A 24,622-nucleotide genomic window follows, 5' to 3' on the forward strand; every position below is an offset into this window, starting at 1 on the left:
GATTAAATTCTTATCCATTTATGTATATCTGTAAAAAATAGAGAATAAATCATTAAACAATATAAAAACTAAGTTATCGAATAAGATAATAAAAATATCAATTTTTAATTAATCATAAATATCAATTATTAATTAAATATATACCAGGAAAAATAGACTCACCGAATATTTCATTCTTTTAAATTATTTTATTAAAACATTTGTGTAGTATAGATATGTATGTGTTGTGTATGAGTATACACCTACGTATATTTCGTATTTTTATTTTACACGTATTAATATTTATATATAGTACCTATTATATATTCTCTTTATTAATTCATTATTTGAAATCATATCAAGTGTATCAGTACAGGGGTTTTTTGTAAATTCAAATGTATAATACTATATTGCTTAACCGAGGTATTCTTTGGCTCGGAAAATTCTCTTACAACTTCGACAATTATTTTTATCTAAGGAAAACAAATATGAGAAACATAATATTTGTTAGGTCGCTATTCAAATGAGTCAGCTAATGTATATATTTTACCCTCGCATCTTCGGTAACTACAAGCGTCTGACTATTAATTTACATCAGTATTATCGCTATTATTATAACAGAGATCTTTTAATTGTTTTAGATAAGAATATGCTGCTATATCCAGTAAGTATACATTTTTACACATCTTTTTCTATCCTTAATATGGTAATCATATATTTCTTTTTCTATGTATTTTCCTTTATAGATATATATTCTAATATTCTGAAATACTAGTGATATATTCCTTATATTTAATTGAAGCACATCTATCACATAATCGCCATATTTATCTACATCAATAGAACATTTGTACATCTGCAATCTCTTCAGAAGAAGAGATTCTATGCATAATTACGATGGTTCACAGTCAACAGCGATGATCCTAGTCAAAAAATATTGTTGCAGAAAACATTATCTGCCTAAGATTTTTATTAAAGTCATAAGCAATCAAAGTTACATTGTCAATCTATATTATTTGTTGATTAAAATTGAAAAATTCATGACTTTAAATTCCTTTTAAAGTAAATACTTATAAAAAATTATCTTTATTTGTTGAAGTATATGCATTGTGGAAATATATGCATTATGTAAAATAGTTTAATTGCAATTAAAAATTGAACAAAATATTTTGCAAGTAAAAACATGAGATTGAAAAGTTAATTTTGTAACTATCAATTAAATAATTTGTTAATTCTTTTTATAAAACCCATAAAATTTTAAATCGAATGTTTACTACTTTTGTTCATTATTTTTTATCTTATGAAAAGATCAACCAACGTAATTATATATCCGCAAAAATAAAAAATATTTTTATAAGTCACAAAACACAATGTCAAAAATTAATAACTATTCTCTGAATTAAAATAGGAATAATATATAATGTTTATTTAATTTAATAAATCCTATTTTATAATACCATACGGAATAAAAAAAGATGAAAGGAAAGGGGCGAGCGGATAAATTCACTATCGTATAATTCACCCTAAATCTAAATGAATAGTCTTGCTTTTATCAGCCTTAACAAAGAATGCTATAAAATACTAGAATAACTTTCTTGTTCTGCTAAATGCTATTTTTAATAATTTTTTCATGATAGTCTATGGGAAAGATAACTATTTTTTCTAAAGTTCTGATATCATGATGTTACATTGTAAGAATAAATCGAATATCATGGATATGAAAAGAAAAATTAGGTCCATTAATTTGTTACCGGATTTGTTTATTTTTTTTCCTCCTGTTTTATGTCGAAACCCATGGTAACATTAGAGCTATCCGTGAGACTACTGGCTACAGTGAGTACAGGTTCCTCTTGGCTCTTTCCCGAAGATCGTGTCGAATCTATGTTCAATTTCCAGTTTTCCAAATCCGCATCCGACATGGTCGAGAAAGAGCTCTGTCTCGAGTAACTAAAACTCGGCTCAGGCTTCGGCGCGACGGACTTTGGAGCCGTGACGCTTTGAGAACGCGAAAAGTTCTTCCGCTTCTGACAAGTGTTGTGTGAACCGCCGCTTTTTTTAGAATCCTTCCTCGCGGGAGATCTTGTCGCGTTTGAAAAATCAGATTTTTGGGTGATAAGTTTCGTTTTGTCGGAAGTATTATCGATCTCCTTAATTCTGACATCGGCGTGCGATACATCCGTACTTTCAACTACAAAGCTAGAATAAACAAATAATGACATTAGTGATAAATGTATATTTACTTTAATATTAACTACATTATTATATAATTAGGTGTTCCGGATTTTTCCTACCGTCCAATTTTCTTATAACTCCCGCTTAACTGCTGCTTCACAGGATTAACATTATCCCTTTGTTCAAATATCGATTTAACGTCTTGTTTCTTTTGCTCCTCACTTTGTTTCAAGGTTAGTGTGTGATCTTCATCGTCGTCGATATTTTCGCAGGTAAACTCATCGCTACATATAAGCTTCGATTGCGCGCTGTTGGCAGCTGACTGCATCACTTGCGGCATTTGCGTGATTTTGCGTATCTGACCGTCTTCGTTGCTATAATAATCCGTATATGAGACACTGCCGCGACTTTCTCGATTCTCTTGATCGAGACGCATACAAAATTCGTTAAAATCGACGTCCAGGCAAGAAGTCGGGGAGAATTTTGGCGGGATAAAGAGTTGAGCGCTGCGAATGGAGAGATGTTGTTTCGAAATGGACATTTAGTACTATTTATTTAGTACTATTAGTATTAAATTACTATTAGTAATAAGATGTTATGGAAAAATTAAAATCTAAAATAAATTTAACGAGAGTACAATTATAGATAAATATATAAGTATATATTAATATAAAGTTAACACATCTATAACAGCAATGCAAACCAGATTAATTAGTTAATCGCAACCAGATTAATTTAGTATAAAAGGCATGAAGGTACAAAATTAGGAAAAAATAAATCACATAAATGTACTTTAAATTACTCACCTCTCATTACTGATCAAGCTTATAGACATACTGCATTCGCCAGTCGATGTTGGTGCTGGTGACGATGGCTCAGAAGATAGAAAAGATTGCGGTTCGCTACTCCCTCCTATACCTAAATAATGCAAAATAATGCAAAATTAAAAGTTATTAGAAATTATCAGAATAATATTGATATTATCGTCACATACAACTTGTAAGATAAATACGCACTGTTCGGACTGGTAGGCGATGGCATATTTCTGATGTCACACGTTTCTGCTTCCCCGGGCTTATACTGTATCGAAGCCGGCGTAATGTATCTGAGATAATAATGTAGTAATTCATTTACATGAAAATCAAGTCTGCATCTAATTAACGCATATGATTTCTATATAGCAATCAAATAATAAAATATAATATCTATTTAGATCTATATTATTAGATCTATAAATTCTAGATCAAATTTAAGTAATATCTGTAAAGAGAAAAAATGAAATACTTATTTTCGTATTCACATAAATCGTGAAATGCAAAACAAATTTAAAGGAATAATTTAACTCGAAATACAATGGGAAGTGAAACTCGTGAAAAAGAAGAAAGTCGATTATACTTACGGATATGTAATTTTTTATGATACCTGACAGCTTCCGTATCGGAAGAGTGATACTCGCGAATGATCCCAGCGTGACCGAGAGGCGCATTGAGAGACTCGTGTGTCGATCCGGCCGGCGATGACTTGGGCGGTGACGAGGCTGGAGTCCGGTACAACGGCGCGCTCGTCATCATCTCTAAGAATGCGTCCAGTTGACGTAGCGATAATGCGTTGTGCAAAGTTTCCAGGGGTCTGATGGGTGGCACCCCGCCGAAACCTTCTATCGCTATTGGTAAAAAATAAAAATTATTTCTATGTTTCATTACATTCTAGTTTATTTATTTTTATTATTTTATTTCATTATTCATACAAAATTTTTTACTATTATTTATTTTGAATCGGATTGTTGTGTATATTGGAAAGTATAGGTTGCTTCAAATAAATATCAATTTACATTTCAAGTAATTTTAACAAAAGCTGTCTGTTACAAAAGTCTAATATTATCTATCCCGGAATCGTTCAATGATATTAAAAATCTTAAATATTATTTAAATATAATACAGATGTCGAGTATTCGTCAATTACTCACCGGCGACTGCGGATGCATGCGGCGGCACCATATCCTTGAGATTCGGCGCGCTTGATGAACCACTTATCACGGCAGTGCTGAAGAGACTATTAGCCGAGCCGGTGAGCTTCTTGCTGACATTGTAGCCCAACAGCTTGAAATAACTCATCTGTCCGGAGATACTGTGTCGGTGGCGCCGTGCTGTGCAGGTAGGATCAGGTTGAATGATCCGAGGTCGCGCGTCTAGGGGAGGAGAAGAGGAATGTGGTTCCAGGACACGGATATCTGGACGGACGAAGGATAGTTAGACGTTGATAGACACTTCTGGACAATGATGACAATTAATCTCGTGGGTTTGGTGTTGATGGTGGTGATAGTTGGTGAACGTCATGAAATTGTTATATAAGTAGAGTGCATCTTTATTAAAGCCATAAAGATCGGCATAATAAAGCTCTAGATTTTGTCATGACAGACTCGTGCTCGTGCTCGTGCTTGCATTCGTGCTCGCATTTCAAGAAGAGAATATCAGTAAGAAGGAAGATAGGACAGTAAAGCGAATTAACTAGTAAACATAGGATTCCCATAAATCTTAATATTAAACAGTATTTTCTCTCTATCTTTTTCTATAAACAAATTAAAAAAAAAAAACAGAGAATTAAAGCTCAATAAACTTTAATTAATGGGAATGACCCAAACTGGAAAAAAATTATTGAACAAATAGAAATTGGCAACGAAACGAAAGTTAATCGCGTATTCATACAGAATTAAAATTTGCAAATATGTACGAAATTTGTCATTTATGTAACAGTAAATAGATCTTTAATTATTGTTTCTTCCTATCATTCTAATCTCGTTTAATTCACCTTGCATTCTTTATGTAACATTTTTATAAAAAAAGAGAGAGAAACGATATAATTTCGATAGATTTAAACTGTGATATTATGACAGAAAAAAATATGACAATTCACGTGAGATCACTTTCACATTAATTTCGCAAATCAAGTTTCTCCGCGTTTACTACACCGATATTAAATTCACGAATAGTACAGAGTAAAACATACGAAAAAATAATCTAATCGTGTAAAATTTATATTAGTGCAAATAAAAGAGTAATAAAAAAATACATCTTAATATTATATTTTAAATGCTACTTACCAATTTCAAAGCGCGAAGCTATTCTCCATCGCCACTGTATACATATATGTATATAGACAACATCTATTTATTCTTTTATTTTCAGTAAAATACTCATATTTGACATTTACATTATAAGACTAGACCATTTGTTCATACGTCACTCTGTCTCTTCGTTATCTCGCGTTTATCGTTTTCTTGGACTCACCGTAAAATTCGAAGGGTCTCGAGAACAAAGTCACCTCGGAGTATGATCGTTCGTATTTTCTGCCGAGAGAGCGATACCTGGTGGTGATAGTTCGCTCCAGCACTTTGCTAGGGATCGGATTGAGCAACGAGCAAGAAACGACGGGTGACTCTTTATCGTCGCGTGCATTGCGAAGCGAGCACGAGGAATCGAAACTTTCGTTCGGCGAGACCGGCAGCTCCGGCGAGCTGTGCGACTGGGACAGGGGCACCGGTTTCCTCGGCAATTCGTCGCATCGAGGTTCCACCGAAGGAGTCGGCTTTGTGGCTGATAATGAATTGCGGTGCGATGCGGTGCGATGCGGTGCGGTACGATGCGATTACGTAGAGAGGAAGAGAGGGATGCATAATGCGCAGCATAGATCCAGGTGATAGCGTTTTTATCAGAGGGGTATACGGTGCAGCATTCGGTGAATGACGGCGTCGTGAGGGGAAAGGGAGAAAAAAACAAAAGAGAGAAAGAACCGATTAAAAAATCAATCTACCGAAGAGCGGGACGAATCTTTGGATCAATGACGCTGTATTCTTGCTACGCGAGAAAAAAATCCAAGCGTTATCAATATTATGAAAATGCAGTTTGTGATAAACTTTTCGTTTACGCTTTCTTTGCGTAGATTTTTTTTGCGGAGATGAAAACTCAAAAATTAATATGCAAGATATTAAGAATAATTAATATGTAAGATATTAAGAATAATAATCTCTACAATATATATATATATATATATATATATATATATATATATATATATATATATATACATACATAATATAAATCTTGTTAACTTGAAGAAAGTTGTACTCTATTATTGTACTCGATTACATATTGTATATGTGTATTCAAAATAACAATTTAATAATCTTGTCATTAAATGAAAAATATTTGAATCGAGAAAATACTACAATTATTATGTTTTAGATTATTGTGATGTTTCGTATAAAGATTCGTCACCGAGGAAGAGAGAAATAAAGTAAATTAAGAAAAGTGTATACCTTCGATACTCTTCCCGCGTATAGTTTATATAGCTATAGTATATCGGATTCACGAGTATGCACACAATACAACAACCGTGGCACACGATAGCCATGCAACCAGTAAGCCAACCAAATCACACGACACGACTTTTTACACTTAAGACTGCCTCGTATATGTACTCTGACATTTATTAGAATGCCGAAGCTTCAATGGCATTAGTATACGATCGTGATGATACAATAGAAAGATACGGTATGTCAACATGTGTGTATCAGTCCGAGTTCTTTTTTACTGTCCTTATGTGTGAATAAAAAAAAAAACAAAAAAAATCAAAATAAAGATGTTATATTATTTATGAGCTGTCTATTCAGAAGAAATATCAACATAGAGAATTTGAAAGAAATTCAATGAAAGTGGAAGCGATGAAGATGAAAACACAATGACGATGAACTTATGTGAGATGAAATGTATACAGAAATATGCGGATATAAACGGAAAAGATGCTGAGAATGATAACTAAAATTTGATGCAATATTACTCTTTATTCAGAAAAATTCGAGGATATTGATGAAATTAAATAGTATTTCAAAGCGGTTCCAGTAACAAGCATATGCGTGTATCTATGCATGAATCTTTCCGACACTTGTAGAGAGTCAATGATAATAATAATGATGATAATGATGATGATGATGCTACGATCTTGGGATCTAGGATTCGGGATGGCAGGCTGAATGGATCACACATGTGTACGTGTGAACCAGACAGTCGCCGATATATTTTAATTAGTTGGCTTCCACGCGCACAACTATCGCTGAGCAAAGAGTTATTTCAACTGGGAACTCATCGTCTCCTACTTTGGCTTTCGGCAAAATACACATCTCTCTCGGCTATACTATATGAAACAAGATACATTAGAAACTTTTCCGGATAGATCACCCCACCGGATAGATTAACCAGACCGTTTTTCGCACTTCGTCCGGTATATATCCTAAAGATTTAGCCATTAAAAAAAAAAATACCAATTTTTTTCTTGTCTACACAAAATGCGATATATTTTTGCAGAACTGATTAAAATAAAAATAATGGAATATCGATAAATGTAAACTGCAACATATCGTGAGAAATTAATTTGTAGATAAAATATACAGAAAATTAATTTATCGAGGAAGGGATGAGATACATCACAGATACTATCAATTATAAAGTATATGTAAGGCACGAAAGAGTTACTTTAATCAGCACTTCGAAGTACCAACAATATGTGTGAAGCGCATTCTGGTACCGATATATTGTCCAACTAATATGCACATTCTAATTGCAACAAAATTAAAAATGTAAAATAATCTGCTTCATATCAGAATTGTGTTACATTTGCCAAGATATGAGATTAACCAGTGCGCACTAGTCTACTACTGGGGAATTATTCCATTGCAACGTATGCATATGAGTTCCAGATATAAAAAAAAGAAATCATATTTAAAAAGAAAAAAGTAAGTAGAATGCTCTACTCAACTATGGCAAATAAGAAGAATCATTAAAATATATCATTTCAAGAAGATTCACGTGTGAATTATTTATAAGAATCATTCTGTATAAAAATTGGTGGCCGATGAACATACCTTCCTTGTTGACCGCGTCCAAGCTCTGATACTGCAGCTTGTCCGCAGCTACAAACAAAGATAGCAGAACACAGGAAAAAAATACTGTGGCGACGTTCCACCATCATTTCAATTGCCAGTAATTAGCCCTAAAAGCTCTACGTATGTAAGTCCAATGACTTCAACGTTAAATATTAAATTCAACGTCATTATGTTTTTGCTCATTATGTAAAATATATATTATTATGATGATATATTATTATGATATATATTAGATATATTATTCGAAAAAAAGACAGAGATATCTTTACTACTATCCTTACTACTATCGTTATTGGGCACATCCAAAACCTATTCATCTAGATGCGATACTATGTAAAAAATAGTATAAATTGGCGATATTATAATCTCTATTTTCATTTATTCAATAGATAACAAAAAATATCATAGCTACAAATCTAATAGCTTGAAATTTAGATGAATAAATCGATATCTTGTTTAATATATTTCTTTCAGAATATTTCATAAATATTTCAAAAAAATTGATATTTCACACACAATTTCAACTATTATAAAAGTTGTATAATTATCCGTATCAAACTATCGACTCATCAACTTAGAATATCGAATACTAAATGTGGTATAAAAATTCCGATATATTTTACCATTGTTTTTAACATGGAATTTATTTCGATAAAATATTTTGTGGTATGAAGCTGTTATACAATTTGGTAAAGGAAGCGTTACATAATTTGGAAAGGAGGCATTCATTATATAGCATACTATAGATATTGATAACTGGTTCTATCCAAGTATGTATAAAGGAAATATATAAAGGAAAAAATCCAAATATAACAATCAATAATTATAATCATGCACAAACCATTAAGGTGTTAAGGATACTGTATATGTCTATGTACACATTCCGTAAATTTGTGTGTATGTGTACATTTAAGGGCAGGAATGGTATCCCTCGGCGATTAGATGCATACATATACAACCGACAGCGGTATCAAGTCGGCACGGTGTCCTATAACTGTCTCACTCAAACTCTTTGTATTTAATTGAATTTAATTGAAGTAAGTGAGACAGATATAGGACATCATTAATTGACATCACGTTTTGCATTGCTTTCTCTCTCAATTATATGACTTGCGATAAAGATGCAACATCGGAATGCCTCTACTTTCTCCTTCGCTGCATGATTTTCGCACTTCAAATAATATATGCGCGTTTCGTATGCGTGAGGCTTTTGGTTGTCACACATATACACTAAACCGCCGACGGACACCATTTCCTGTCCTTAAATGTACATGTACGCGCGCGTATACACATACACACACAGCAAATTAACATATTAACATTGGATATCGACAAGTTAATATATCGCTCGATTTATTATTAGCATCCTGCACACTTATTTCAAAATTTATCGCAAATCTGCTCACTGATACAAATAACTTGCATTCAATAAAGCGCACTTACCTTTCTCGGGCTTCTCTTGCCGCTGGTGATCATAGCTTCGCGCGCGCGGTTCCATGATGGTCCCTACTTCTCTGCTTCGTCGTTGTCGTTGACTCGCTGCTAACTGGCTGCCAAGCCTAGCGGCTTCATGTCCGGCCACAGTTCTAGCGCTGCATATATGGTAATGTAAATAAAATAATTTTTTAGATATTATCCATGGAAAATTTACATTAAAATATAGAAACGCAAACAAACCTGATGGGAATCGGAGCCGAGCTTTGTAAGAATCCACTATCATATGGTTCGTCCATCATATTCGGGTCTAGGTCCATCATATCAATTGCACGGCTGGTCGTCGGACTGTCCAACATAGAATCCGCAGCATCCGTTTCCATTAGCGGCGGAGATGTATTCTGGAAGTAATTTCCACGTCGCAAAAATATTTGAAATGTTTAATAAATCTCATACAATTTATCATTTGTTAAAAATTTAACGATGTGATGCAAACCATTACAGTTGCAAACCACTTACAGTTTGCAGTGCAGGATTTACAAGATCATCCTCAATAATTCCCAATTCCACATCCTCTTCCTCTATCCGAGTACTGCATTGTGAACTAGTGTCCTGGCCAGAACCACCGTTTTCTCCCTTAAAAGAAAGGCCAATATAAAATTAATTTATTTGTATTATTATTTTTAATACATTAGCCAGATAATTCAGAATCTTTGACGCTTACTATATTATGACTGCTTTCGTTGCGAGAATGTGGTCTGAATCCGGGGCCAGGCGGCAGATTCTTCTGTACGCAACAATTAACGCCAGGACTAAAATGCAACTCAACGTGGAAACGTTCTTCGCTGCTCGGATCCTTAGTCGGATCTTCGTACAACATAACGACAATTTGCGACATATAGTTCAACTCGGAGACCATGCTGACATATTCCATCGCGCGTCGCCACTGTTCGTCTTTCACTACCTATTAATCGATATGTCAAAAATTAGAAAAAAAAAGTATAAAATAAAATTTTTTTCAGCTATAGCATATTACTTACATCAAGTAAACCACCATAACGCAACACGGTAAGCAAAGAATGTACATGACTCTCGCTCGTGAAATATAGCCTCGTACGTACATGGCGTCCAGGACTTGAAACACCATGGGAATATCTATGAAGAAATAACATTAATTATTATTTATTAAAGAACTTATTTAGTAAAGAAAATATATGTATAAGCTAGTAAAAAAAATCTCTAAAAATAGAACTCAAATGTAATACCTAGGATTAAGTCTATTGACGGTCTCTTCAGATTCTTCGATATTTCGTTGCAAATCTGCTCGTATCTTTTTCAACAAAGGCGTGCATATACCTTGGCCAATGGTTAATTTCTCTTGTACTGTCAGACCATATTCCTGTACATTAACAAATAACATATATACTTCGCATGTAGAAAAATAAAATCGTTAATAGAATTATTATTATTATTAGCGGCAAAAATAAATTATACCTGAGGAATTACTATATCCGCTAAAGATTTAGCATATGTGTACAATTCTTCTGCATGTTCAAATTGCAACGTATGATTGTTGTGCTGCAAGTCATACTTTATGCAATCATAGATGTCGGGAATTTTGGAGATGTCGAATCGTTTGTTTTTCGTGCAAAAATCTTTTTCGATCTTTCCCCAGCGACGTCCCATCAGTTCCCACGTTTCACCGTGATAAAGTATCGTGTCCTTTGTTTTCGGATCTTCTTTTTTAATTCGTACAATATCCAGAAGCTTTTGAATGAGAATATGAACGTGTTGGCAACATCGGACTGGATTCTTGACGAAATCTAAAGCGGCATTGATGCTCAATGCATTTCCCGGATTGATCTGTTCGCGATCTTCGCGAGTGAATTCTCGGTCCTGTTGAAGCAACTCATGCAAACGTGTCTTTACCCTAATAATAAATATCGCGAATATGTAGAGCAAAAGTTAGTCTTCATTTACAGGCACAAAAATAAAAATTTCTTTACTCACATATTCTGATATTTACTGCTATCGCAATCGTTGTCCAGAAGACCGTTGGTGTTTGCGCTTTTAACCATTTGTACGAGAATGGGCGTTAGCTCTCCTTCTAATGCGAGCAATCCTTTCGCAAAAGCTGCCGCAGTCATTTGAACGCGTCCCTCGTCGCTAGCATAGATCTTCAAATCGTGACGAAATGTGGAATGCAGACGTAATAAACCCAATCCTTGCGCACCTGCATATTCACCTATGTTTTTACATAAAGGGAATGATATCAACATAATAGAAAGATTCTTCGAGATACAATAATAATTACAGAAAATGCAACAACAATTAAACAATAATTCAGAGATTATTGTCAAAAGTGATTGTCAAGATGACCTATCAAAGTTCTGGCATTGAGATCATCATAAAATAAATATATTAATTGTGATATTATAATATTACATATTGTATTATAACGCGAAAAACACTATAAGAAATTTTTCATGTCTTTAAATATTTTAGAGTTACCTTAAAACTCTCCTGGTGTTATAATTTTTAATGAAAAATTACATTTTGAGAGAAACATATTGTACATAGTGCGTGCATATAATATGTGTCTTGTATGAAAAATAAACTAACATTTAATGTGTTATAGTGTTGTAGTGCCATTAAAGATAAAGAAACATTCATCAGCATATAGAAGAAGCAAAATCAAATTTGCATAGTGTACAATGCTAAAACCATGCAATTCTTTAAGCTGTCAAGAACTCATCTCACTGAATCAAGTGGTAGTTGAGTCGAGTATTCAAATAAAAAGACACAAAATTGTGCAAGTGTATTCTTACTGTAACGCCGTCCATTCTATCATAACATTGCTATTTCTAAAGACAGCAATATAATCTATAGAGAACTATGAAATAAGCGTGGATCGTAAATAAAAGGTTACCGTGGTTTGGTAACATCTCTGATTCTTCCTCTGAAATAACATTTGAGATGAATTATCCTATATGTGACTCGAGAGAGAGAGAATGTAATTACTATATTTTACTACTAACTATTAAGATATGATTGCCAATACGATTGTTAGTGCCACAGCGATTGCTACTTTGGCAATTACTTTTTTGTTAAACTTAATGTTAAAATTACTCATATGTAATTTAGTAGTTTTTATGAATCTCTTACAAAATACAGTAAAATTATATATAATAATAGTTCAAAATCTGATTTCAATAATAACACATCGAATTTTAAGTCCAATATTTTTGCAATTTATATAATGTAGTAGTCTCAAAATACAACTGATATTAATGCGTGAAAACCTATAGATTTTTAGATTATAAAATCCATACATATGTATAGGATAAAGACCTAGATCAAATTTAGTTAACAGAGGAAAGTTGATGTAGAAAAATAATCTCCAATACTGTGTAGAAACTTAAAAGCGAGCATGGCAAACATATGAACATAAGATACGAACCACTAAGGTGTCTACCTTGACCACCTGGGTACATGCAGCGAAATATGCGTCCCAACTCTTCCGCTTGAATACGTCCGGCTGGCGTCAATTCTCCGCCCCACTTCAATATTAGAACGAGGGACGGTTCCCCTAGTCGATCTAAAGGGAGAAAAAAATATACACATTTCTATATACATATAAAATCTTTAAAATCTTTTAAAACATATGTATATTAAATCTATATATTTTCCTGTATTAAAATATGTTCAAAAAATATATATGCGATATAGTACATATATAATCATATAAAATACAGTTAGAAAATAAATGTGGCATACTAAGATCGCTACCGTCGTCGGAGGAACTTCCTCGCGGTCGTCCTCGCGGTTGATACTTTAGCTGTACTTTACGATTTATGCCAGAAAAATGTCCATACCTAATGTCCATACAATGTGCAATTAATAATCTTACTACAAATTCATCATATATATAATTTGCTTAATTATATATAATATATATAATATTATTAATATAAATTATATATAATATTAATAATAGTCCCACGAGATAAGAGATTGACTACATTGACTTTGCGCTATATAGTTGTTGATTGATATATACATTTCCAAGACACTCTTGAGTTGTTCCAATTTCCCTTGCTTCTCTTCTAGCTCGGGTCCCGCTGCACGATGCTGTATTTCTGTTAGTAAACTACGAGCTGTGTCAAGAATCTCTTGTAATTGTTTGGGTCGTTTTAACTTAACATGACCATGCTTGTAGCCATCATACTTTGCAAATATCTCAAAAAATCTGTAAGATGTTACATTTATTTTAATATTTCTTCGAATCGAAAAATCGATATATATCGGATGTTTTGTACTCACTTTGGATGACGCACTTCTACTTTCATTTTCTGCTTTGGAGTTCTATCCCCATGTCTAATAACTGCTACCACACAGCGCAATTCCATCCTATAAATAATTATTTAATAAAATTAATAATATACTTTGATTTATTAATAACATTACTAGTTATAGTGTTGAATTATGATTATACTAACATTTTACCAAATGTGGTTGGGACAATAGGAGGATCATCCAATTGAAAGGGAACGCTCCACGGAATGTGTAATGTAGGGGCCAATTCCCTTAATATCATATTTCCCAAAATCTTGGCACAGTCGTCATAATATTTATTCGAGTTCTTTACAAAACTAAATCCATTTACATCACATACAAACGATTGACCGTTTGCTCTGCAAATAAAACCATGCTTTTTGTATCAATTATATCATTTGACTTTGTGCTATTTATGTGAGAAAACGCATTATATTCGCGCCGTTATTAATATTGGTTGCCCGACTAAAGTCAGTATGGCAAAGGAAGTCAAATATTATTAAATATGTAACATCACAATACGCATTCTAAAATAACATTGATAACTGCATCAATAATTATCAGCATATACAGTGTAACATATATCGTAGTAACATCACACATATTCAAAAAAAATTTTATCATTGTCTATAAAAAAAAAATAATTGAAAAAATGGATTAATTTTTTGCATAATTGATGCTGATTACATTACATTCATAATTCATAATAGTAATACATATACATACCGTAATAAATCGAAACCGCAAACTGTTTGCTTGAAGGCCATACATACTTTTCTACTAATAAGTTTTTCGGCGTTGCTTAATATTACCGGATAACGAATCTCCTTGCCCTCCGAATCTCTCTCAACTTTTCCGTCTAAAGCCGGACTTTTTCTTGCCTCGGCGTGAGCGTAATCAGGTCCCACGGTATAAACTTTAACATCAGTACCATCGGTAGGCATAAAATCTTCATAGATATAAGATCCACTCTTACGAACGCGAGATTCTGGCGAATATACGCTACTACGACTACCTATCTGTATAATGAACAAATATTATCATAAATATTTATATATTTATAAAAATTTTTAATTCTTTCTATTTAAGAAAATAACACGCGTGTTTCCTAAATTTGCATATAAGAAATCTGTTACATATTTAGCTTGAGAAAAGATAATACCTTTCTAAATAATCTCTGGCTGCCTCCGCCAGCGGAAGTAGGATAATAAATATATATATTATGATCTTCGGCGGATACTGGCTTTTCAACAAATGGTTTGTTGAAAGTAATACCATTTACTTCTACATGATCTTCTGATTCCACCAATTCGTGCTCTGAAATACATTGTATATTCTGTATATGTAAAAATTGAATATATGTATATTCAACAAGGATTTCTAAACTTATTTGGACACCATAGTATGTATGTATGTGTGTGTGTGTGTGTGTGTAGTATGTGTTATTCAATTTCAAAACTCTAAATTGTTGAAAAACAAGTAACAATGCATAATTTTTATAACCAAAATAAATTTTACAACTTACGTTTCGGATCTGGCGAATCTCGATCAAGAACGGCATACCGTGGAATTTCAATACCTTCATTCTCCAATATGGCATAAACTCTTCTTCGATCCTATGACAATTTTTTTTGGTAATAGGATTTATACACACACATATATATATATATATATATATATATATATATATATATATATATATAATATGCAAAAATGTTAGAGACTATCTTGAAATATCAAAAGTTTATATATACCTGAATGTCATATTGCATTGGAAGATTATTAATAATAAACGGTTTACGTAAACTCGCATAATTAATAGCTTTATCAAGAGGAAAACCTTTGCTATGGAAACTTATCAAGCAGTCAACTATAGGCCAATCTTCTACAGGTTCCTATAAACAAGAACAGACACATATTTATATATGTAATTTATATGTAATATGTATATTATATATGTAATATATATATTTTGTAAACATATATCACATAAACTCTCTTCTCTACAATAAAAATATGTATATATTACCTTCAATATCACTTCTTCTGGAAAGACAATAATTTTTATATATTCGAATTCCTCAAGCCTTGTTAAAATCTCTTTCATCGGTTTACTCTGCGATTTTTTCGCCATTGCACATATTCCAACCAAAACTTGTTTTCCTTCTCCTTCCACATCGCTGCCACCCATATAAGCATCATCTTGGGTACACCCTTCTGGCAATTCCGGCTAGAAAGTAAAACAAACGACTAAGTAATATTTACTCATAAAGATACACTGTGTATATAAGTCCTGGTGATACAATCAATATTAATAAATAAAAAAATTATAACATAATTACATAGAAAATTTAAAATAAAATTCACTACCATATCGAAAATCAGTGATAGCCAAAATAGAACACACAAAGCTTGATTTTTATATAACATATTTTCTAAAATTGAATATAAAGCTGTTAAACTCTGATATATAACAAGCAAGGATGAAGATTATAAAATCTTCAAGCTAAATAGTGCTCACCCAGTATGCCTTTAGACAGGACAGAAATCTAGGCTTGTCATCAGGAGGACAATTTTCATCGCGAACTCTCGTAAGATTACTCATTATATTCTTTAGTTTGATCTTTCAATAAGTAAGTTATACGTTGATCGCATATGATATTGCCTACATAGAAAGGTAATATGAATCAAGCAACAAGCATGAAACATAAATTTGGATGTGATAAAAATCACGTAGTCTTTAAATTCGTGATTCAATATGAAAATTTTGTTCATCTATAAATGATTTAATTTCCATCTATTTCTTGTTATTTCTGTATTATTATCTTATATTTGTTATATTTCACTACATTTCATATCAATGCAAGAAATGCAATGCCAAGTCATGCAGCAACATGCGAGTTAAAAATGTTTGTTAATCACTGTAAAAAGATTTGAGAATATCAAAATAAAATAAAAATTGCTGCAATTTGAAAAAATTAGATCTAATAAAATCTATCTTAATTTCCTGTCATTTAAAATTATTGTAATAAATAAGTAGAAGAAGTATTTCTCGCATAATAGTAAATTTGTATAATATGTATAATTAAATATCTCTGATATATATATATATATATATATATATATATATATATGTATGTATGTATGTATGTATGTATGTATGTATGTATGTATGTATGTACGTATGTACGTATGTACGTATGTATGTACGTATGTACGTATGCGATATGTGCGATGATGTGCATGTAGTGCATGTACTGTGCATGCATGTATGTGCAATGTACGTATGCATGTACGCATGTATCGTATTACGTATGTATGTATGTACGTATGTATGCTCATGCACGTATCGTACATGTGCATGTACGTACATGCATATATGTACTGTATGCACGTATGTGCATACGTATGTACGTACGTATGTATGCATCATGTACATATGTATGTATGTATGTATGTATGCATGTACGTATGTACGTATGCATGCATGTATGTATGTATGTATAGTATGTATGTATGTATGTATGTATGTATGTATGTATGTATGTATGTATGTATGTATGTATGTATGTATGTATGTATGTATGTATGTATGTATGTATGTATGTACGTATGTATGTATGTATGTATGTATACACACATATATATTACATTAATTATAAATCTACCATAAAATTATTGTTATATATCTTCAAGAATGTTATAAAATTTGATAATATCCTATATCTACTTTTCTGATAATAGATAATAGACAACCATTTCATATTAATAACAAATGTCACAATACTAATCACAAAATAAATGTGATTATAGTAACATGATAATAGTATCATGATAAAAGAATCAAATAAAAATTATCAGTTCTATTCTTTTGTGTGTATGTACATTTGTGTACAAATGACACTTAAATATTATCACTGCTACTTAAGACTCATATATTTGATAGTGTATTCATATAGCATCAAAGTGTAATGCATAATATAGTATGCTACATTTCTAGTAAAATAATTTAGGTTATAAGTGCACTGTGTCAAGTTACATTCACATACATTATTGAAACAATAAATGATAAATGATATTTATGAATATTTATGATATTTATGAATAAATGATCTTTGCTAAATAACGAAGTAATTATATAAACTTGCCACAATCAGAGCTAATTTCATAAGTTTATGAGTTATTAAGTTTATATTTATATATATAATTCAGTTAATGTGTTAGTATTGTTACATTTAATATAGCCAACATATAAACACATTTCTGTTCTATTTTTATGCAATGAGCAAAATGGCTAAATATCTGCACTGCATGCATTATTAGAAAGTTTAGGTTTAGTTTTTTATATCATATGTGTGTGCATACCATTCGTGCTCGAATAATTTGTCTTATAATGAGATAAATTCCTATCTGTCCAAACATCACAAAACTTATTTTTCTACCAATTGCATTCACAAACTCCACTAGATAGAGATTTATTAATGTAAATATAAATTTTAAATGTCCAAAAAGAATCTATAAAGGTAAATGATTTCTTTAGCACAACTGTTTACATAACTATTCATATATTTTTATTCTTGCTAAGAATAAATATATCGTAAATAAGTATGAATAGATCAGGTGTGTTTTTAAATGTATAGGAAGCATCTACATACTAAACACGCATACATGCACATATTTCTAACCTCTATATAAATAAATTTTTATTTAATATCTACATACAAATATTTGTTTTTATGACATAATGCAAATAAAAAAATTAATTAATTTTTTTATTCTGTAATCTATCTTGTATTTCAAAAACACTAATTGTTACAAACATGTGAGTTCTATCTTGTGTTGCTTTTTTGTTGCCATAATATCAGATACAAGTCAATTTCATATAATTAAAAATATAAAATAAAAAAAAAATAATTGTTGTATCATATACAACAAAAAAGAACAGAAATATTTAAAATATTTTATTATATATCTATAAAATTCTATAAATATATGTGTATATATATATATTTTGTCAGAATAAAAAGATAAATTTTAATGTGCATTTTATGTAATTTTATACACATGCCTATAAAACCTTCTTGTTAAATTTAAAAAATAGTAAAATAATAATTTTTAACTTACTCTTTTCGATGAGCGATAGATTGAAGAAATAACAGATGATTGTACTGTATTTATATCTCCTATGTAGAACATTGGTCTGCTTGCATTTCTGAGACCCTGAAAGCAAAATTTTGTTATACACCTAACAAGAGCAAAATTTTATTCAGAGTTACAAGCACATTTACCTGATAACCATGTTCCAGTTCAGTATAAGACATGTCAGATTAGTTTCATCGATAAAAGAAACACCTGTTTCATGTGCTTATATTAAACAATATCTTTCACACTAAAAAAAGAAAAAATGACATTAGCTCACATTATTCACATTAATTAAATGTGCCAATCAGTTACAATGAGACATATAATTAAATGCAACTACTTAAATGATTGACAAAGATGTTCATAAATTTGTTTTGTTCTATTTCTCTTACAAGTTTTTTTGTCCCACCTGAATTTCTTCAATCTCTTTCAAGATCCATTTAATAATGGCTCTTATGACTCGGGCCTCGTCTAGCAAGTTGTAACAAAGCCTATGCGCGCCTATCGATGTTTATAAACCTGAAAGATAGGATAAACATATGCTGTGTGTAATGTTTGTACGTACTACGAAGTAGATAACCCCTTTTCCTCCGCGTTTGTAATAACATGAATTAATTGCAAACAATAACACGTACGATGAGTATATTTGCTCCCGGCAGATTAAATCGGGCAATATTATATCGGAATTAAAAACGTAAGAAAACAGCCATGCAAAACGGCGTCGCAATTTTGCCGATGCGCATTTACACCGAAATGCAACTGAATAGAACATTACTTACAGATCAAGATGGAAATGCGATTCTTGATATCAGTGCTTGCGCGAGACTTGTAATATGACACGAAATACGTGATCCGGTATCACGATTGCAAAGACATTTGAATTTGCGTCTCCATGTGATGTCGATCTCACTTTACATGACATGTGTCAAAATCGAATCTCGAAGCGATGTTCCTCGATCGTAGAATTTTTCCACGCATGCGTCATTAATTTTGTATATAGCATGCGTACAAATTCTCTATATTCGATTTCTCTGGTGTTCTGTTTGATGCTACAGAAATTTTGAAGTGTTTGATTGACCAATCAAGACGAAAGATTTCTTTGCCGATAGAATCCTATAATATAGGACTCTATTTGTCGAGATTATATTCTAAATATCTCAAATGCTTAGAAATTCTCGTAGCGTCAGTTTCTTGAGAATATAGAGGTAATAAATCGAAAAATTCGAATCGGAAAATAGTAGAATTACAGTCAGTTTATTTGTATATATGTAATGTACAATATATTGTATAGAATGTATAGTATTCCATGCCGTTTTATATTTGTACTAATAATTGTATAATCTCAATAGGCTATAAAAAAATATATAAGGCAAAAAAAAGGGAAAGAGAGATACATTTACATTGAAATTTAATATATTTGAATATAATCGTTTTAAAAAAGAAGATACTTAGTTTAGTTTCGTAAATTTATCTCTGCACTCTTGGACTCTTTATGAAATAATTTATATATATATATATATATATATATATATATATATATATATATTGAAAGCAACAAATATAAAAAATAAAAAAAATAGAAATATTTAATTGCTCTGAAATAAAATTTCACTAGCAAATAGTACACTAAAGATTCGGACATAGATATTGTCCAAACGTGATGTATGAGAGAAATATACAAGTTCAGAAATAAATTATTTATAAATTTTATGTTATGTTATTAATGTGTCTTCTCATGAATTAATTCTTGTGTATAAAATATGAAGCATCATATTTGGACACTTTTATCCACATGTCAAAACAACTTTGTGAGTCAAATAATAACTTTATATTATAATAATAATATTTTGTTTCTCCGTTATAAGATTCATATCTTCTGAGAACTAGAAATTGTTATTCTTCCAGGAACTGTTCTACAAAGAAAGTTTAAGAGCAAATGAGACAAAAATAAAAACGAGCAACATAGAACAATTTTATATTATGATTGACTATTTTAAGTTCCAATATTAAAATTGAATCTCGCTTATTTGAGATAAGAGATAACTCACTATTTTCTAATCAACTAATAATTCTTGAAAAAACACTTTTACATGTATATCACATTCCACTTATATTACTTTTACAATCTTTTGATATCAAAGTATCAAAAGGATTGTTTTCGTCAAAGAAATTAACCTGAGATGTTTTTCTCTCTGTTTTAATTGTGACTATGTCAATATATATACATATATAAATGTATATATCCATAGCATTCATAATATTTTTATAAAATCTTGTAAATGTACTTAGTTTTTGTGCCAGTCAACAAAACTACAATATAAAATAAATTTTACTCGTTTTTACAAATATTTATAGACATTTAATCAATGAAATTTATTTTATCATTTTGTCTACTTAAATTAAAATTAAATTACCTGTACAATATATGTATCATTCATAATCTTTATGAAATCTATCATCATGATCCCAGCCTTTGTTGTTCTTTTGCCTTGATGTTATTTTTAATGAATTTAATTTTGTATTAATGTTATCTCCTTTTCTTGATGTATCTAGCCCACCTGATCCGCGTATCGCTCTTGGAATATTAGGATTTTTTGAATAACTGGCTTGTTCAGATAAATCATTTTTTATTTCTTTTATAATTCGTTGATTGTTATCAATTTCTTGCAATTCATTATCTGAAATATGAAAAAAAAAAAATTTAAATATATTAATAAAGTAAAAAATGAAAATTTTATTACTTGTCATCTCATAAAAGTTATCATATAAGTATCAAAGTTAAGTTTGAAAATAGAATACTTTTATTTACATAAAAAAAAAATAGGGAAGACACACACAAAATAAAGTAAAAATAAAAAATTTATTTGCTAAATTATGAATCTTATTAATATTGTATTGATTTGTCATGTTTAAGGAATAAGTTACTATGTATCATGAATATTACTAATAATATTGCAAGTAATATTCATGATACATAATAATGATTGCAAAATTATTATTTACATACATTTTTCTTAACATTTTATAAAGTTAAACATTAACTTAATATTTAATAAAATTACCATTTTCAGTTTTTGTCTCTGCAACTATTTTTAATTCTTTCTGAGAAAATGGATATTCAAAAGAAAGACCCTTGATGTTTGAAAGATAAAAGTGTTTTAGCGACATATCCTTGATTTCATACTTGTTATTGACTAACTCTATCATTAATAATAACATTGCACGATTCTGAGAACTGCTTTCCTTCACCAATATTTGCCTAATTATTAGCATTAAATTTTCAAATCGATCTGGACATATTGTATGAAGATCTTTACCAGATCTAAGAATCTAAAAATAAGATCTCTTGTAACGTCATATTTTGATAAATGAGCAAGCATTCATTGTTTTGTATATTTTTTTGTATATGTATAGATCTAAAATCTCACCTGTATCATAATAAAATAAGTATTTTCTTTGATATTATCTTGCAATAGATCTTCCAAATATTGAATTAATGGTTCAGCCAATATTTTCAACTTACTACCATCACTAAGCTTCATGTGATAAAAAACTTCCGCATGAAGTAAGACTATATTTGCAAATTTCTTTTTATCTTGTATTTTATATTTTTCCCTAGCTGCAAATATAAATATAAATATATAGCATAAGATTGACATACATATTAAATAAGAAATTAAAAGAACTTTCTATCAAATACTTACACATGTAATTATCCTGTAAGAGACGTAAGAAACGGCTTCGTATATTTTCTTTATTATTATCTTCTATCAATGCAATCTTATAATCACTGAATATCACTCCTATTTTTGTGGTAAGTGAATCATAAAGTATAGCTTGCTTCCAAAGATTATCGCATGTATCCCTGAAATTTGTAATTTCGTGTTAAAAAACGATAAAATAACTGTTCCTGAACCTATCAAAGAAGAATCTTTGGAATATACTTTAAACTGTCTTTGTTGACTGCGCTAGTTAGCAGGTCTGTAATCTCCTGAATCAGTTGTGGCGAGATGTGCTCATGTATATCATAGGTAACTATTTTATCTATTATATCTTTGACAAAATTGTTACCACAAGTCGCACTTCCTGGTCTACGTAGAACTTGTTCTTTATTCGGATTTTGAATAGACCATCCGCGTCCACGACCGAACGAAGTCATCTTTAAGAATCTCGAATAAACCTGTTGACAAACGCACATATTGTATATATACATATATATGACAGAATTATATATATATATATAATTCTGATAATTGCTTAGAAAAATATAAACTTGAAATATATACTTGATAATGATAGTACTGAATTAGATATAATCTGTTGTATTAGATATAATTTTTGTGTCACTCTTTTTCCTTTCTTTATTTCGGATTTTGAGATACATCTGCTTGTACAACTGTCGGCATAAACCAGCATGAATCACACATCATATATACACAGATATCCTGCAACTAGCAATAGCTAGGCTATACTAACTAGCTGCTAGCAACTAGCAACGACAAAGTACAAGGTGCAGATAAAACGAACAAACAAGATCAATTCACGAATTTCGATTCATACATCATTTGCTCTCTTTAGCTTTCCCTTGCATTTCTTATAGCGTTTTCGAATGTAGCAAGTTTAATCGCTCTGAAAGCGTGACGTCATTGCATTATCTCTGCCAATAAAAGACTTGAATTCATAGTAAAATATAGTGATTAATTGATCCGAGTTGGATCAATAATCCGTTCATTCGAAAATGCCATTATATTTATAAATGAGGGATATATACATATCCTATAATATAATATATATATATATATATATATATATATATATATATATATATACCGTTCAAGTTATGAAAGAGAAGGAAAGCAAGAAAGTGCAGAGAAAATACGTTTAAACAAAAATATATTTTATGAATTTTTGCACAGCATATGCCTGACAATTTCAGGATCGCATCAAGTTTCGTCACATTTAATGACGTAACATATTCGAATATAAAAAAAATCCATATTTAATTATTACGCAATCTTATGAGTAACAGTTGCGAAATCTTATCAATTTGCAAAAGATATAAATTTAGTCTAGAATATATATAGAGTACCTGATGCAAGTATACATAAAATCTGATTTTATATAAATCTCTCGCAAATATGTATAATCAAAATAAAAGAGATGTACGACATATATTTCTCTAATGGTATTCTGTTTTCAATTTAGCGATTAAAAAAATTTTGTTTTAATATCTACATAATAGCATATTGCATAAATGTGGATGAAAACCTGCAAGCTGACAAATCCAGTTTAAAATAGTAAAAAAAATCGCAACATCAGCTATGTTGTAAAATTTAATAACGGAAAAATGATCGGTATTTAGACACGCATTTATACGTTATATTACAAATTTAATCAATAGCTTACTTAATGTTAAATAGTTTACTTAATTTTAAACAATTAATGTAATTTTAATCACTCATAAATTATATTTATTTCAATTAATCTTTACATTATATACTAATGTAACTTATTTAACATTCTGCACGTAGCAATACGATTATATTTATAGGAAAATTGTATTTCTTTTAATATAAAATATATAGTTTATATCAGTTGATCGCGATGATGCGCATTAAGTAT

At 30.7% G+C, this 24,622-nt stretch overlaps 2 protein-coding genes across 17 annotated transcripts; both read right to left on the reverse strand.

The window, feature by feature from the left end:
- Window positions 1-166: 166 nt before the first annotated feature.
- Window positions 167-19,957, reverse strand: LOC126848306 (inositol hexakisphosphate and diphosphoinositol-pentakisphosphate kinase 2). Of its 13 annotated transcripts, none has more exons than XM_050589095.1 (31): window positions 19,780-19,957; window positions 19,410-19,519; window positions 19,147-19,247; window positions 18,983-19,078; window positions 15,888-16,088; window positions 15,613-15,753; window positions 15,384-15,474; window positions 15,021-15,175; window positions 14,585-14,877; window positions 14,023-14,217; window positions 13,847-13,933; window positions 13,584-13,772; window positions 13,313-13,398; window positions 12,984-13,121; window positions 12,453-12,482; window positions 11,534-11,768; window positions 11,018-11,453; window positions 10,789-10,922; window positions 10,564-10,678; window positions 10,248-10,487; window positions 10,043-10,159; window positions 9,767-9,924; window positions 9,533-9,681; window positions 8,069-8,116; window positions 5,439-5,744; window positions 4,118-4,297; window positions 3,574-3,814; window positions 3,168-3,256; window positions 2,958-3,069; window positions 2,271-2,657; window positions 167-2,175 (listed from the first exon to the last, which is right to left on the reverse strand). In XM_050589095.1, the coding sequence occupies exons 3-31, from the start codon at window positions 19,177-19,179 to the stop codon at window positions 1,740-1,742; spliced, it is 5,118 nt and encodes a 1,705-aa protein (XP_050445052.1). In that variant the 5' UTR covers window positions 19,180-19,247; window positions 19,410-19,519; window positions 19,780-19,957; the 3' UTR covers window positions 167-1,739. The 13 variants fall into 13 exon arrangements, with proteins under 13 accessions (XP_050445052.1, XP_050445053.1, XP_050445059.1 ...); XM_050589096.1 differs by having other exon boundaries at window positions 12,999-13,121; window positions 13,301-13,398; XM_050589102.1 differs by having other exon boundaries at window positions 2,271-2,525; window positions 13,301-13,398.
- A 577-nt stretch (window positions 19,958-20,534) lies between these two features.
- LOC126848209 (uncharacterized) lies at window positions 20,535-23,612 on the reverse strand. 4 transcript variants are annotated; one of them, XR_007687219.1, is made up of 8 exons: window positions 23,287-23,611; window positions 22,945-23,180; window positions 22,705-22,865; window positions 22,429-22,619; window positions 22,063-22,330; window positions 21,415-21,678; window positions 21,049-21,310; window positions 20,535-20,913 (listed from the first exon to the last, which is right to left on the reverse strand). XR_007687219.1 is itself a non-coding variant. In XM_050588897.1 (7 exons), the coding sequence occupies exons 2-6, from the start codon at window positions 23,157-23,159 to the stop codon at window positions 21,431-21,433; spliced, it is 1,083 nt and encodes a 360-aa protein (XP_050444854.1). In that variant the 5' UTR covers window positions 23,160-23,180; window positions 23,287-23,612; the 3' UTR covers window positions 20,535-20,908; window positions 21,415-21,430. The 4 variants fall into 4 exon arrangements, 3 of the variants coding, with proteins under 3 accessions (XP_050444854.1, XP_050444853.1, XP_050444852.1); XM_050588897.1 differs by lacking the exon at window positions 21,049-21,310 and having other exon boundaries at window positions 20,535-20,908; window positions 23,287-23,612; XM_050588896.1 differs by lacking the exon at window positions 21,049-21,310.
- Between the last annotated feature and the right edge of the window lie 1,010 nt (window positions 23,613-24,622).

This window comes from Cataglyphis hispanica, chromosome 3 (assembly GCF_021464435.1).
Source record: "Cataglyphis hispanica isolate Lineage 1 chromosome 3, ULB_Chis1_1.0, whole genome shotgun sequence".
In the NCBI taxonomy this organism is placed as follows: domain Eukaryota; kingdom Metazoa; phylum Arthropoda; class Insecta; order Hymenoptera; family Formicidae; genus Cataglyphis; species Cataglyphis hispanica.